Source organism: Chamaea fasciata, unplaced genomic scaffold (genome assembly GCF_029207755.1).
Source record: "Chamaea fasciata isolate MVZ Bird 193981 ecotype frontalis unplaced genomic scaffold, bChaFas1.0.hap1 SCAF_3, whole genome shotgun sequence".
In the NCBI taxonomy this organism is placed as follows: domain Eukaryota; kingdom Metazoa; phylum Chordata; class Aves; order Passeriformes; family Sylviidae; genus Chamaea; species Chamaea fasciata.
The window spans coordinates 77,873,230-77,889,086 of record NW_027094088.1 but is presented as its reverse complement, the minus strand read 5'-3'; the positions used below and the strand labels follow the sequence as shown (position 1 = coordinate 77,889,086).

General features: G+C 42.2%; 1 protein-coding gene across 1 annotated transcript in view; it reads right to left on the bottom strand.

Moving 5' to 3' along the window:
- LOC136287798 (gamma-aminobutyric acid receptor subunit rho-2) overlaps positions 1-15,375 on the bottom strand; it is a 31,277-nt gene extending 15,902 nt beyond the window's left edge. Inside the window, exons 1-2 of the mRNA XM_066180526.1 lie at positions 15,111-15,375; positions 6,820-6,926 (exon numbers count right to left, since the gene is read on the bottom strand). Of these exons, the coding sequence (XP_066036623.1) occupies positions 6,820-6,926; positions 15,111-15,298 (295 nt within the window). The 5' untranslated portion in view covers positions 15,299-15,375. The remainder of the gene's footprint in view (positions 1-6,819; positions 6,927-15,110) is intronic.
- Between the last annotated feature and the right edge of the window lie 482 nt (positions 15,376-15,857).

Genomic DNA, 15,857 nt, shown 5'->3' with positions numbered 1-15,857 from the left:
ACGCACCACAAGTCTAACCAGAGAGCAGAAATGGTGCTGAGGGAGCAGCACACTTTTGAAAGCTGCTATCCATCCTGTTCCTGTACCTGCAGCAGCATGTACAGACTCCCACACATCTTCAGGGCTTTTGAACACAGCCTTATGTTTGCCTCTGCTGGAGGAGAACGAAGCAGCAGCTCAGCCTCGGTAGGGAAAAGCTGACTCCCATGCCCATGAGACAAGCTGCAACCAGCCCCAGTGCGGGTTTGCCTTGATAAGCCAGCCTCACCTGATTACAGCAGAGCACTCTGATGAGCAGAGCACACTGTCCCCTTCCCACATGCACAGCTCCAGCCTGTTATGCCCATGGGGTCTGTCAGCAGCTGTGCTGGGAATGGACACCTTGAACATGCCCTGTGGAGTGGGACTAGGCTCCTCAGAACCACCAATTCCAGTTTAAGTGACTGCTGCCCCCAGCAATGAAGCTCAAACCTGGCTAACCCAGCACTCTGAGACAACTCCCAGGTGCTTACAAACACCTACATGTCACATTCAGACACACAGCTCTGCACTGAATACTTAAAAAAAATGCCAGCAATCATTTGCAACGAAGAGAAAGAATTTTTCTGTGACATTTTCTTGCTCAGTAAAACATGCTCTGGTTTGTTGGGATTTTTTTAAACAAGGTGGCAAATAGCACTGAATCTGTGGTGACAAGAGATATCTTGATGTGCAGTACGATCAACAGAGAAACAGCACAAGCTGAGGGCTGTGTGCCCAACACATGCTGGGCAGCCCCCCCAAACTTCCAGACTGCAAGAGAGACTCCCTATGCATCAATCCTTAATTTAGCCTTGACTCAGGAAATCAACACCTGCACAAAGTCTATTTACTTCTGCAATTTCTATGCTTCTCTGAACACTAATCACAGATTTTAAAAAGCCCAAAAAACCCAAACAACTGAAAACCAAACCCAGAAGCATAAAAACACTGCCAAGCTGGTATCTGTCCTGCTCTCCTATTCCTTCCCTATCTGCTCTTGAAGATAAAATACTATGTCCTTTACTTTGTTCATGTTCCTGCATCAAACACTCAATAACCAGAAGTTATCTCACTGCAAGGACCAAGTCTAAGGTTCAGTCTGGAGCTGACACAAAGATTTATTAAACCCAAATTAAGGGGTGTTCCATGTTAAGCTGGATGGTCTGGAAAGCCCTCGAGAGAAGGGGTCCAAGGCTGGATTAGGTGTCTTTTCTGCAGTTAATCACAAATTTGGGGGATGATAAAAATGTGATTGTAACAGGGAGAGGGAGGAATTGTTTGAACACTGGACTCAAATGTTTAGTGCTTGATACAGAAATGTAAGGATGAGTCTGTAAAACCAATTTATCAGCAGAAATATTTACTCTGCCTTTTTTTAGCAAACTCCTACTAAAATCAGAAGGAGTAATTACTGCTTTTTCCTTCTCCCTGCTCCTCATTCAGCACCTGAGGCTGAGGCAATGAGAGAGCACACAAATGGGAATGAGGATACATTGAGACACTAAAACCCTTTGGAGAAGGTTTAGACAAGAAGCTGGACTGAGCAGGGAAGGGTGCTACCAGTGCAAATGCTGCTGCCTGTGAAGTAGTCACAGGAATCAAATGAGCACCAAGTCCTGCTCTTGGTGATGAGCAGAAGTGATAGTGACAGTTGCATGTTCACTTGGCCCATCACTTCACAAAACTTCAAGTAAGATGCAGTTTTGCAGAGGTACTTGATGCAAGCAACGTTAAAAGTGCATGCAGCTTCTGAAGCAAAGCAGAAGCCCTGTCTAGAAATGACCTCTTTAAACCACAGAAACAAACCCTGTGTTTCCTTGAAGGTCATTTTGGCTACAGAACATACCATTGAATTAAATGGCTGTTGATCACTCAGAGAGAAATGTCAGGAGATCTTTGATCTCACTAACCCACGGAGTCAATTAGGAACTGCTAGCTTTTTAATCCTGTCCCTCTGGGAACTGAACAGTTGAGCCACAGAGGCTCAGGGTGTTTTGCCAAATTCCTCATCAAATGCCACAAGGGATGAGCAAAAAGAAAAAATCCTCTGGATTGAGAGGGAGCAGAGTATCGTGAGAGTGTGAATGTGAAGGAACAAGAACAGCTCAGATGGCATATGACAAACTGAACTGGTAGACAATTAACTTTGATTACAGCATTATATTCAAAAAAACCCTCATCAACCAGTCTTTCTTTGTCATAAACAATATTTTATCAATATTCCCCTTTTCTTCAGAAAGAGGAAATATAGAAGGATCATCCTAGAGAATTATAAGCAACAAAAGACTTGACGTTAACACTGGAGAGATCTCAAAGCTCAGGCTCCTCTCTAGGATGTTCACTGCTGGACAGGAAGCTAAACGGATCCATGTGGAAGCTGGGGATATGGCTGATAAAAGAAAGAAGTGCTGCTTTGCTCAAAACCTGCAGTCCAGCAGAGTTTTTCAGATCACACTTAAATGTCTCTGAAAAGTATAAGCCAGATTCATGGACTTTTGGGTTGGTTCTGGCATAAAGAAGACTTTGTGGCTTGTTTCATATTGCAAAAACTCCAGTTTGAGTATCAAACTCTGCCCCAGATTGAATGGGATGTCTGGCCTTGGGCTGACCTCTCCAGGGAACCCAGGAGGTTTCTGCAAGTCCCATGCAGGAATGACTTCAGAAGGAGCCCAGTATTAAAGCCTGTTACATCCCACTGTGCCTCCACACCTAAAAACACCAACCAGTGAGCAGCATGAAATCTTCAAAGTGTGAGTCAGCTCCCAGTCAGAACCAGGTGCAAACATGCTTTTCTTTTCTGAGCACTGGAGCAGGCTTTGGAAGATAGGGAAGAGCATGCTACCAGGAAGATGCCTGGAGTCAGTTTTCCACTCCAGCTCTGAGATTAGAGCTTTCTGACATCTCTAATTTTTCTCTTTGGCAGTGCTTTCAAAGGCTTGTTGTTTCTCTCTGAGACAGTGTCCATTCATCTATCTTTGAAGGAGGGAGGCAGATGAAGGCCCTGGGAAAAAAATTTACATGGGAAATGAGTAGGTTTGAGATTTCTTTACTGGCAGGTATCTTGTGCACATCCAGAGAGACTGAAAATGTCCATAAGAGATCCCATGTCTGCAAGATGAAAAACAGATTTTAGTGTATTTGTGTGTGTGTGTGTATTTAATTTTTAGTGAATGTATATCTGATTGGGTCCTCTTAGGTGTGGGCAGCTCCCAGGCAGCCAGCAGCACCAGGACATGCTCATCACCTGCCTCATGACTGCAGCCCTCTGTCCCTCTGCATCTCACCGACGGCTGCTCATCTGCAGAGAAGCAAGCTCTATTCCAGCCCTTGTCACTAACACTCAGTGAAGTACTCATGCTTTGTTCATCCCACTGTCCATCCATCCTGGCAAAAGCACTGCCCAGAAAGGGCAGCAAGGACCAGCTGACGTTAGGCTACTCGGCTATGAGCAAATATAATAAAAGTAAAGCATTAGGCTGGTTCTCAATAAAGAAGATACAGCTATTTTAAGTATCAACTAAAGCTGCTTATTCACAGGCTCCCTGTAAAATATGAGATGTCATAAATGAAATGCTTAAAATGGGTGTTTAAGGAAGGCAGCAAAACAAACATTTACATAATCTTTAAATATTAATAATAGTAAATAATACCTGAACATCTGCTAGCTAGAACAAGGTCACTGACATGGAGATAACTCCCTAAGGGTCAAAAAACCCCTGCAGACTCTTTTAGCTTATGAAGGCTCTTTGACCATCAGCAAAGCAAAAAAAAATTGTCATTGCCTCTGTACCCAATTGCCTGTCTCTAATGGGCTGAGGACAGGCAAGATAGCCATGCTTATTGGGCTGTTAATAACACAACTTATACAACATTTGTTTGTTCACTTGCTCTTTACAAAGATACTTTTTCTTGAATAACCCTTCACCTTTCTCTAATATTGCTTTTTTTTCGTTTCACCTTGCATAATCCCAGCCTGCTCTGCCCAGTGGTCATAGCTGTGTTGGGCTGGCATCTTGCTGACTGTCCTCTGCAGACCAGTAAGAGTCATTGTGGCCACCATTAAACAGCTGATACCCCATACCCTTTTTAGCTTAAGGTGGGGTTGCAGGCTGGCCCACCAAGCTTGGGAACCATCAGCAGTACTGGGTTTCTTTTAGTATTAATGCCACTCACAAGTTACTTATGGTAATTTTTTTTTTTTAATTTTCCAGAAGTGAGGTGCCTTTCCCACCTGCAAGGTAACATCAAAGGCCCAATGCAATGCCATAGATCTGGAATCTCAGTTAGACCAGAGAGGGTCTTAGGACAGCGACCAGTTACAGTCATGTGTATCTCACAGGCTCCTCGTCTCCACTTCAGCAGTATAAAAGCCTTTTTATTCTTCACAGGTCAGACCACATCAGTTTGACTGACATTGCCACAGCAAGAAGCTGGAAGGACTCACCGTGCATGGCAAATCACTGTGACTGCCTGACGAATAACATTACAGACAAAAATCTGAGGATCACCTCTTACCAGACTTTTGTTCCCCTTCCTTTATGTTTTTTCCATTAGGCTTATCATCTGTTACTAAAAACACACTGTGAAAATCTGCAGGTGAGCAAGAACCCTCTAGCACCTGCTATGTCCTTGTGTCTGAGTCAGGCTTTCCAAGGCTGGAGCCTCAACAAAGCTGTTTTCATGCTTTGCTCATCATCACATGGAATTTCAGTACAACTTTGCTAATACCACACCTTTGTCCCAAGAATCTCTGCAAGTTAAGGAGGTTTTAAGCAAAAATTTTTAAAAAACCCCATCATGTTTTTCCTTTACAAAAAAAGGAACCATCTCAGCAAAGGCTCTTAGGGTATTTCTCAGTTTTATAAACAATATTCCAAAGTTTGTCTCTAGGAGGACCTTGATGCTGTGATGGGAGGTAGCATGGGAAAACAAGGCAAAAGAGAGACTAAAATGTAGTTCCAATAACACTAGAAGAGTGACTGTGTAATTATGTGTCTGTTTGTTGTAATCTGTGCTCAAATGCATTCTTCAAGGACCCTGATGAAAATACAGTGACACTGATGGGAATATTTAAATTCAGATCTGTTCCCAGAAATACAGTGCAGTGGTGCCACTGGGTGCCAAACCATCAACACAACAGAACAAAATCCTGCAGCTTCTTCCCAAAACAGGCATGATGACCTGACATACATCCAGTTAAAAGGAAAAAAGGTAAAAAATCACCATGGTTCCCCAGCTGTCTCCAACTGAATAAAGGCAGGGAGTCCAAATATCCCTCAGAGAAGCCCTATCACCCCACCCATCAGACCAGCAGGTCTTTTGTCCAGAGGATCGATTAGCACCTTCAGTTTGTCCATATCAGGCACTCAGAAGTCAACAGCCAAGTTCCAAAAACTGAGGTTGGCAAAAAAACAAAAAAACAAAAAACAAAAACAAAACCTAAACAAAACAAAACCAAACAAGCAAACAAAAAAACCCAACCCAAAAACCTAAGACAGCATCCTCTCACCTTATAGCAGGGGAGGGCATACCTGGCATTTAGGAAGGCGTGTGCCCTGTGGTAAATTCACACTTCTACAACTGATTCATAAAGAAGAACAGTGCCTCCAGACCCAGCTCCCAGACCTCACCCCTGAGCCTCAGCTGTGCCCAGGGCTCCGTGTGTTCCCACCAGCCCCAGGGAGATCTGCCTCTGCTCTACCCAGAGGGCAATTTAGGGCAAACTCTTCAACCCTGGAAGCAGCAGATCAAATTTTTCACTGATTAGAAAGAAGTTACCTCCAGTGTTTAGGCTGGACTACCACTTGCTGGTAAATAACATTGCAGGGGCAGGAAACACTGGTAATGACAGGTTTTGAACTCTGGAGTTTGAAAAAATACATATAAATTGTGAGCAAGGGTCAGCACTGTGGTCTCAGAATGGCACATCTTCACTGAGGGGCAAGAAATATCTTTTCAGCCACACCAGGAATGTGCAGGTCTGAGAAGTTCTGTTTTATGGACTAGGTGCAGAGGGCAAAACACTCGTGTGTCCCACTGGGCAGGGAGAGGTAGCACTTCACCCCAGATGACCAATTGACAAAGGATGCAGCATTATTCATTCAGTGAAAAGTACAGAAAACACTATCCTTAGCTCTGGAAGGATTTGGTTATTGCTGCAATCAGAAGAGGGACTGCCATACTGGTATTCCAGCAGTTTTTGTTCAGGTACCCTCTTTTCTCTGCAGTAGTGCGTCCAGAAAGATCAGGCGAGCATATTCCTGTAACTGGATGTGACCAAAGGCAGAAGTGAAGTTGGCAGAGGCCTCCCCTCCCCCTCTCTTATTTCCTTATGAGAGTTTGAGACAAGATTTTTTTTTCTGGACAAAAGTATTCCATTTTCTCCTAGTAATGATGGGCTGTGATCCACCCAATGAGTTCTTTACTTTGCAATTTAATCACATCAGCTGAAAAGCTCATTGCAACTTCTCAACCACAGATGAATATTAAAACCTGTAGCTTGTTCCTCTTCTGAATAGAGTGAAACACTGACTGGGATGGTCCAACCTGAGCTCTGGGGAATGCCAGCCAAAACCAGAGTCAACTGCTCAACAGGAAGGAATGTAGGAAATGTAGAGAGCACAAAGGGCAATGAGATGCACGTGAGGCCTTTCTGAATTGGCACCAAGTCTTTTCTTTTCACACTGATGCGTCTGGACAGAGGTTTGTTTGCTTGGTTTTTAATTAGATTGTTAATTGAATAATTAGATTATTCCTAATTAGATGAGCATGAAATAAAGAGAACCATTTTATCCTTACCTCCAAAGGCCGGCCGCATGGTGAAGTCATGTTCGTCAACTCTGAGAAGCTGGTCTGTCTTTCCTTTCCAGGCTTTGGTCAAGTCGCGGTTCTTCTTAAAGATGTGACTGCAAGAGACAGCAATGACATTGTTCTGTGCCCAAGTGCCACAACTGCCAGCCCCATTTTGGAGACACAGGAGCAGCAGATTTGCAGGCACAATCCCAGGGACTGCGGGGAGACTGCCAGCACCAAAGCATAGACACAGCGCTGCCTTTCCACAGCATTAACTCAGACCTTTGTGCCCCACAAAGGACATGCTGTTCCCTTTGCCCTAAACACCCTGATTCCCAGGGAGGCACATGGCAGAGAGCACAGCATCTCACAGGGGAGCTGCATGCAGCGAATGGTGCAGCTGAGAGCAAGCAGCAGTAGAAGCAGCTGGCTGCCCCACATTACCTGGCCAGGATTTGGCCAGGTACCAAGGCAACATTGTCATGAAAAAGCTCTTTTCAATGCTGGTCACGCAATGTCATACAGTACTTGGAAAGTGCCCCGTGGACTTCACCAATTCAGTGTTGGAAGTCTGTGTGGACAGAGGGTCTTCTGGCTTTCAGCAACAACAAAACCACCCATTCCTTCCCACAACAGCAGGAAGAGAGGAGTTTCATCTAAAGAAGCCTTCAGTACCCAAATTTTCTGAACATTAAGGTAGGAAAAATTCTAACTTTTTATTTGAGATATTGTATGATAACAGTGGAACAAGGATGACAACAAACCCTTGAGAAAAGTGAGAATAGTCACTAAAATCACATAAAGGGATAACTAACCAGCAGATAAACAAACTGCATGCACTTCTGGAAGAAAATCCAGATCAGCATCCCTGACTGTTCTCCAGTGGTGCAAATGGAAGTCTTGTATCATTCAAGTTCCTCAGTCCCTTTGCTCTGGACATAAGAGCTGACGACATTGTAAGTACTGCTGCAATTACCTAGTTTTCAGTAACTTACTAAAAATAATTATGATAACTAGAAAGAACTTTATACAAAAGGTTCAGGTTCCTTTTCCTGTATGGAAGAAATATTACTGAAAATAAAGAACAAAAAATCCTTGAGGAAAAATAAACACACTACTTAGGCTTAAATTCTTGGTCAGGAATTCAGAACTTAAAAAACAATCACCCCACTCATGAGTGTGGGTAGGAAAAGGGATGTTCTTAGCTTCATTAAAGTATGAAGCACCATAAGTATGAGCCAAAGGGAGCATAAATCATAAATCAAAAGAAAAGTTTCCCATCAGAGTGCTCATTTCAAGAAAGAAATGAAACCTAAAGGGTGTTGATAGCTGCTGCTAACATCAATAACCTATTTCCTTACAATAAGAAGGTGAAAAGGAAGCAACAGATTTTAAAAATTATTGTATCAAATGGGTGTTTTGAAGGAATATAACCCCTTGTACCCCAGGGCACATGCCACATAGGAAAAGCTGGATCTCCCTCAGGTTGTTTTGGGCTCCTGTTTCACTTGGGATGTCAGAGCTTCTCTCCCTTCTGGCCATGAGAAAGAGCCAGCCGGAGCAAGCGCCCTCCCGACAATGTTGCATTAATGGTTATCTAAAAGCAGGGGTGTAAAACCAAGCACAGCCACTAATGGGAATGGTTGGAGGCAAAAATTCAGCTTTTAACTGCTTGCTGCAGGGAGGAAGATTTGTTTCGCTGCAAAGTTAGGGCTGCTGCCAAAGCGCTCCACTTCACCATCCGCTGCATGGCCTCTGTGCCCAAAAAGCTGGAAGTCTGGAAAAAGGGTCTTGATCAAAAGTCTGCTTGACTTTAATTATCAGGGAAAAGCCAAAGTACCGGTGAATGTTCAATCAAGTCTCTCTCCTCAAAGAAGGGGGTAAAAAAGTCTAATTAAAAATCCAATAAAACACTGGATTGCACACTGTACAAGGAATTAGTATGGAAAACCCTGGCAGTATTATCTTGGAAATCAATGGCTCAGCCTCACTGAAATGCTACATTTTGATCAATTCTTTGAAAATCATCAAACAGCAAAGAGCACACAGAAGAGCTGCTGAAAACAGTCTGTGTCTGCAGAGGATTCAGAGGGCTGGCTGGGGACACGGACACTCTCTTAGGAAGAAAAGAGGTTTTCAGGCACATCCTGAGCCAGGGGTTGTATTTAGTAACCATCATTTAATCATCAGTTCGTGCTCAATCCTTCAGGTATTATGACGGCCAATTCAGATTTTACAGAAAGAGCTCTGACAGTCCCCTTTCAATCAGTTTAATCCATTTACCAAGTTTTTGTATTGAGATATTTTTAATGACAGGAAGTCTACACAGCTTTTAAAATTTATTACTACTTTCATCTATTTAATCCAATTCAAGACCAAGTTTGCCTGAAAAAAAAAAAACAACAATTCTTTATTATGGTGTTTGCCATCAGCTGTGCTGTATCTTCGGCCCTGCTCTGGCAAGTGCCCCATGCCAGCCCCACTGCTGTTTGGCACAGGGAGCTTCTCATTACCTGCAGCAAAGGTGACACCAGCTGCCAGTGCTCTTGCAGAACTGAATGGTGCTCTGAACACTGCTGCCTTTACTGACAATCTGATCACCAGTACCTCATAAATCCTCCCTGATGTACTTATGGTCTTTAGCATTTCTGATTATAGATTTGTCAGGGCTCCTTTCAGCTTTACGCGCTCTCTGCAATTCACCAGTATTAATTTAAATACACCCATCTCCCTTTGTCTTTTTTTTGCCGCATTTTTCATATATTATTTTATTGCTGTTTAGATTTCATTCAAGGGGGATGAATTTGATAAATCTGACTTCTGTGAAGAATTGTTTCTATTTAAAGAGGAGAGAAAGTGACAGATAGCTCATTGAGCTTCTGTAATGGCTTCTCTATTATTGCCCTAATTTTTTTAAAAAATATATTTTCCTTTCCAGTCACTTTTACTCAGAATTGTCTCAATTGCATAAAATAGATGCTTTTTTATTGCCAAATATATCAAAGAAAATTCATTCTTGATGGCATGAGAAATTACAGATAACAGCTCGGCAGGATTCAAAAAAGAGCAGGTGTCTATGCAGACATTCACACCTTTCAAGAGCAAGATAAAGAACTTTCAAATTGGAAATAGTCCTTGTGCTGTAGGGCACGAGGCAATGGCTAAGTGGTCAGCCTGAAAAGAAACATGATCTCCATCCTGAGCATGACGCAGCTGTTGGCAGCCAGAGTCTGGCAGGTTTCTCCACCTTCTCCTGGAGAATTCAGGATGGATTTTGGTCGTAAGGTAGTTACCTCATGGTCATGGGGCTTTGTTTCAATTACATATGGGGATGCAGAGAAGTATTTCCACAGTTTCAGTGAAAATCTTTCCACTCTTCAGTATATTCTCTGGGAGGGGGGGAAATCCCAAAATGCATTAGGTGAAGGCATCACTTACTTTGTGTAGCAGCCACAGCAAGCTGGAGGAGATGTACATTGTGTAAACCCAGCACCAAGGAAGGTACAAGACCTCCTGTTTTTCTAACCACCAAAGCATGTGACTGCTGCAGCACAAAGCCCTAGAAGTTAAATTAAAAAGAGAAGGTACAAGAACAGTTTATGACTGTCATAACAATTAGATTGCTCCTAGACGAGAATTCCAAATTTATTATTGCCACTGTGTTATGAGTATATCTTTAATGATTATATGCATGGATCATATGGGATCAGATATGGTCAAGGAATTTCTGAGGAACTGGGAACATCGAGCTCCTCGATTTTGGTGAAGTCTCTTTCCAATGACTGTCAGGGACATCAATTCAAGTGCTTTAGGAGCCCCAGCTGCCCAGTAAGGCCTGGCATCTCCACAAGATAGATCTGTCTTGGGTTGGGTGGCCACACCAGACCCTATTGTTTCCAGAGCCTCAGGAAAGAGGTATTCTGTTGCCCTACCTCTGGATGTAACATATTTCACGCTTACTTATTTGTGGGTTTATGCTGGGAGCAGGAAGAAAAGGAAAGTGACTTTCCTTGCCAGATTTCTAGAAAAATTAAATCTGACTTTGGAAAAGGATGGACACAAACTCAAAGGGTGTGCACAACCACTGCTGTCATACACATTCTCTCCCTGATTTTGTTTCACATTGCTCTTTGGCCCCGGCTGATGATGCAGTGTTGGGAAAAAAGCCTCAGGGGACATCAAACCCTGCATCAGAGGTTCAGCAGTTCCCTGGACTTGAGCCCCAGGCTAGCTATACACCTGTAAAAAATGGCTATCACATTTCAATCACTGAAGCACTAACAAACTCCAAATTTTTTGAGAACCTGCCATAGAGCAAAGGGGATCTGTGAGGGCTGAGAGGTACCACAGGCTAGAGGATGTGTCTGCATTATCCAGTTGAAAAAAAGGAAAAAAATGCAGCTCCACAAGGCAGCAGAGGAAAGTTGCTGCCAGCAGCAGCAATTTCAGCCGGGATCCCCAGACTCCTTGCTCCAGTGGAATGCTGTTCGGAAAAACAGTTTGTGTGCTGAGCCTTGTGCTGCTGTGTCCTGGTGGTTGCCTTCTGCTTCTGGGTACCAACCTAAGGCTGGCATGTAGCACACCCTGAAAATGGCATCTCTAATGAGATTCTCCAAAGGACTGACCACCAAAAACCTTGGCAGGAATTCCTTAGCTAAGAACAGCCCAAAGCCAGCTCTGTATCACAAGCAGTTTTTCTACTGTTGAAGCACGAGGCTTTGCATGGCTGGTAGGAGAGAGGAACAGGCAGACTCAGAGTCAGGTGGGCACAGGTTGCTGGAAACATGGCATTCACTGGCACAACAGAGATGGTAAATGTCTCCTGAATTCTCAATTTATGCAGAGCAATAAACATTACCAGAAGCATTATCAGCAATTTTTATAGAGCAGTAAATATTAAGAAAACCACTAATTTTCAGAGTTTCTTTTTGTCTTTTGGAACTTCTGTCCAGCTGGATAAAATTCTGTCCAGCTGGATAAAATCCTGTCCAGCTGCTAGCAGATTTGCCAGCATTTGCTTACCATTTCTGAGGCAACCACTGCTGAGCTACTGAAGAGTACCCAAAACTGTTTCAAAAACTCAGTGCTGGACATTCCAGCAGCACTTGCTTGGCACTTGGGGTAAGGCTGATGCTCTGAGGAAGATGCAAGCACAGCTACGTACACTGTACAGCCAGTACTACCTACAGCAAGTCTGACCTGCCCTGGCAGCACCTAAACTTCGTGCACAGTTCTCTGGAAAATACCAGCTATCCACATAGCAGCACAGACTATCTGACACACACACCTACACCTTTGCACATTTACATTGTCTCCTTCAGCTCCAGGTTCTTCTACCTCTGTGTAAATTTATTGTGTGGTATGCAGGTAAGGCTGGGGCAAACATGCCCTGCCCAGCAGTCACCCAAGCGACTCTGACAAAAGTTTTTACTTTGCAATTCATTCATCAATTCTCCAAACAAAATGAAATGCAAAAATTTTTAACCAACAATGCAGTTGCAGTTCTAGAACCCTTGGCTTCATGCACCATTTGTACATCTTGCACATCAGCAAGAACACCCTCAACTTCACAGAAACAAGTGATATCACTGATATCCTTCAGTTTCTTAGTATAAGTGGCAAGGACTGTACACCATGGAAAATGTGAAAAACTTCTATCAAAGTATAAAGCCAGGAGCTGCTACTTGATGAGCACACACCAATTCTCAATGCAAAGCCTGGGCTCTCCAGAGCATAACATGAGGCAGTCTTAGGCAGTAGTCAGGACAGTGATGCACACAGGCCGTTGTTTATGTTATACCTCAATCTGTAGGAGGAGAGATGTGTTATCAGTGACGGGGGGATGCAGGAGGAAGAGAAAATTAAATGCAAAGCAGTTTCTAATCAAGCAAGGATTATCCATTCAGCATGCTGAGCGAGGCACCACTCATCGAAAAAAAATAATGTGGTACAATGTATTAAACAAGCAGGATGCACAAGCAACCCTTAACCTGGCAATTCTTAATTTGGCTTCCTAACCTGACTTTCCCCATGTTCCTTTCCCACTTAGACACAGGCTCAACCACTTCTCCACAGAATGGTGGCAGAGATCTGTCCCAGAAGCTGCAGGACCAGGCACCCAGAGCTCCGTGGGGAAGGACCTCTGCACCGCGGGAACCTCTGTGCAATGTTCAAGTAAGATACTACACCACTGAAGGTGTTCTGCACCTGCACAACCCAAGCTATGTTCTTGAAATCAATAAAAAGATCTTTAGATCAGGCTGATTTATCACCTTAGTAGACACAAAATATCACACTTACCAACTGTGGATTCCCAAATACAGGAATAAATTTTCTTGAATAAGAAAAGTTTACTGTAAAACTTACTCTGCTTCTTACGGTAATTCAGCAAGAGAAATACTAAGAAGAAAATGTGATGAAATTACTTAAAAGATCATTCTTTTAATTTCTTTTACCTGATTAGGAAACCAGCCTAGGAACTAGTTTTAGTTTCCTTTTACTACAATAGTCCACTGTTCACTGTTGCTTTAGGGACAACTAAATTTTTTCTGTGTAACTGATAACGAATACAAAATTTAAAATAAATACAACTGAATATTGAAATATAAAAATTGAAAAATAATTGAATGCAAAATTTAAATTATTAACGTCACTGCTCCATACACTTTTTTGTTGCAACACTGCAGAATTCTCTGTATTTAAAATGTCACTCTTATTTGACAATCCCTAAAGCCTGATTTTATAAAATTTTAAATAATTTGCATAAGAACTGTGTATGTGTGTGTGTGTGTGTGTATATGTGGCATATAGTTCCTCAGATCCTACCTAGATGGAAAATTGTTAATTTAAAGCATTACACCACAGAATACTAAATACAATTGTCATTCTTGATAGTGTATTTATAAAAATAATTTTAGCAGTACTTTGACTTCCACTCCGTTACAACTCATGAAAATATTGGCACTGTAGGAACTGTAAATTATTTTCTTCAAGTTCAAATAAAGTACAAAACTTTTAAAGCAAGGAATAACTATTTCAGGGGAAATTTAAAGAAGGATTTACACTATTTTATTACTTCAAAGCACATGAGCTTTACTACAAAACAAAGGTTTCCAAGGAAGTGCTACGATTCAATTCCCTGCATTCCTCAGAATATAGACTTTGGAATATTTTCAGCATTCAATGAAGGATCTCATTCAATAATTGAGATTCTGTGAACATCAGTGGTAAAACTTCAGCTGACTTTAGGATTTCAGGATCAGGCCCTAGCTGTTTCAGCTTTTTAACATTTACGTCACTAAAAGCATATGCCACTGTATTTTCTCAATAAGCAGTGTAAATCTGATAGCATATCATGTTTTCTTTGCTTCCAATTACATCACATTTCTTTTCAAAACATTCAAGTAACAACACTCCCTATAAAAGTGTCGAGTGATAAACCAAAAAGTCCACAAAAATAAATGAAAATTTGAAAGTTTACAGCCACAGTGAAACCGTTTAATAAGATGGATTAACCCATTTTTATTTTTGAGCCCTTCAGACAATGTCTTGCAAGATATAATTGCCACTGGATGACATAACCACAAAAAAGGATAACATACTTTGGACTGTCTGGCAGGTTTGGAAGATTATCTTTTCCAATGTAAACCTCTAGACAAATCTCAGCAGCGGTAAATCTAATAAACTTTACTAAGACCTTTAACTCATTCTTGTGCTTTCACTTAACTTTAAAATCCCTTGTTTAAAGCTTCCATGTATTTCTCAAAAAAAAAATTTTTTTACAATTCCTGGGCAACTTCCAGGGTTTAATTTGTTATCAATTACCACAATGTGTGCTAACGAACATCACCATCTCAAGTTGTCAGAGCATAATGGGCAATTCCAAGTGAACATAAGTAACACACATTCCAGCAAGCAGGGGAATAACCTGCCCCAAAACAGGGCTGAAACATTAATCTGCATGCACACTTGAATATCTCTGTTAACTGCAACTCCTCTGAATTCCCTCAGAAATTTGCATGTATGGCTAAGAATAATTTTACCACAATCCATGCCAAAGTAGTCAACTTCTCTGCAAAGCCTGCCTCATTTACAGTTAATCAAGGTTAGCAACAGAAGTGTCCACTTACACATAAAACTGATTATACTACCAGAGACCGTTATAAAAACGTTATCTGTAAAGCTGTTTGCACACACAATACACACGAAAACATTGACAGAGCAGGTTTTTATATCCCTGTAGTAATGTATTTGTAATACTGCAGGAAAAGATACATACATGGTTTAGCAACCCTTACCTTGCCCTTTGCACATCCAGATGGCTCGTCCACCTCCTCCTCCTGTGCTTTCTGCTTTCCACAAGAAGAACTAAGCAAAAGATTAATAAAAGGAATTTTGCAAAATAAGGCATCTTGCAGGAAACGGGAGCCGGGCACTCTGCACTCCAGTGACCTCCTGTAGTACAAGTCCCCCCGGGCTTAAACATTGAATCAACTCTAATTCTGGCGTGTCGCGCTGGTCGGCGATCACTGGCACAAACGCTGCGTTCCCGGCGTGATGCATTCGACAGGCTCTCAGGGGCTTCCAGCTCAGAGCTCTTCCCTCATCACCACTTAATGATTGGCCATTACTCACCAAGTTTGCCTCACTGAACATTTCCACTGGGTCCTAAAGGATACTTACTAAAGCCATTATATAAAAACCCGCAATTCTGCACACTGGCTTTTTGCTCAATCCCCTAATCTCAGTGCCATCCTCCTGCCAGAATGTAAAACCAGCCTGTCCCTTTTCATTAGGCTTTCTACATTTTTTGATCCTCTGTATGGCATCTTTTTCAACTGGTAACTGCCTGTGCTGCATTTCAGACATGTATCTCATTGTAAAATGTATGTATTTTAATGGATTTAGGGCAGTCTAGGTTTTATTTTCTGTCTGGCTCTTCAAGTTGTTGAAGACAGAATATGAGCTACTTCCTCTGAAAAAACTGACTTTATTAACTGTTAACTTAAAGGGAAAATTAAAACAGTAACTCCCAAGCTATACAT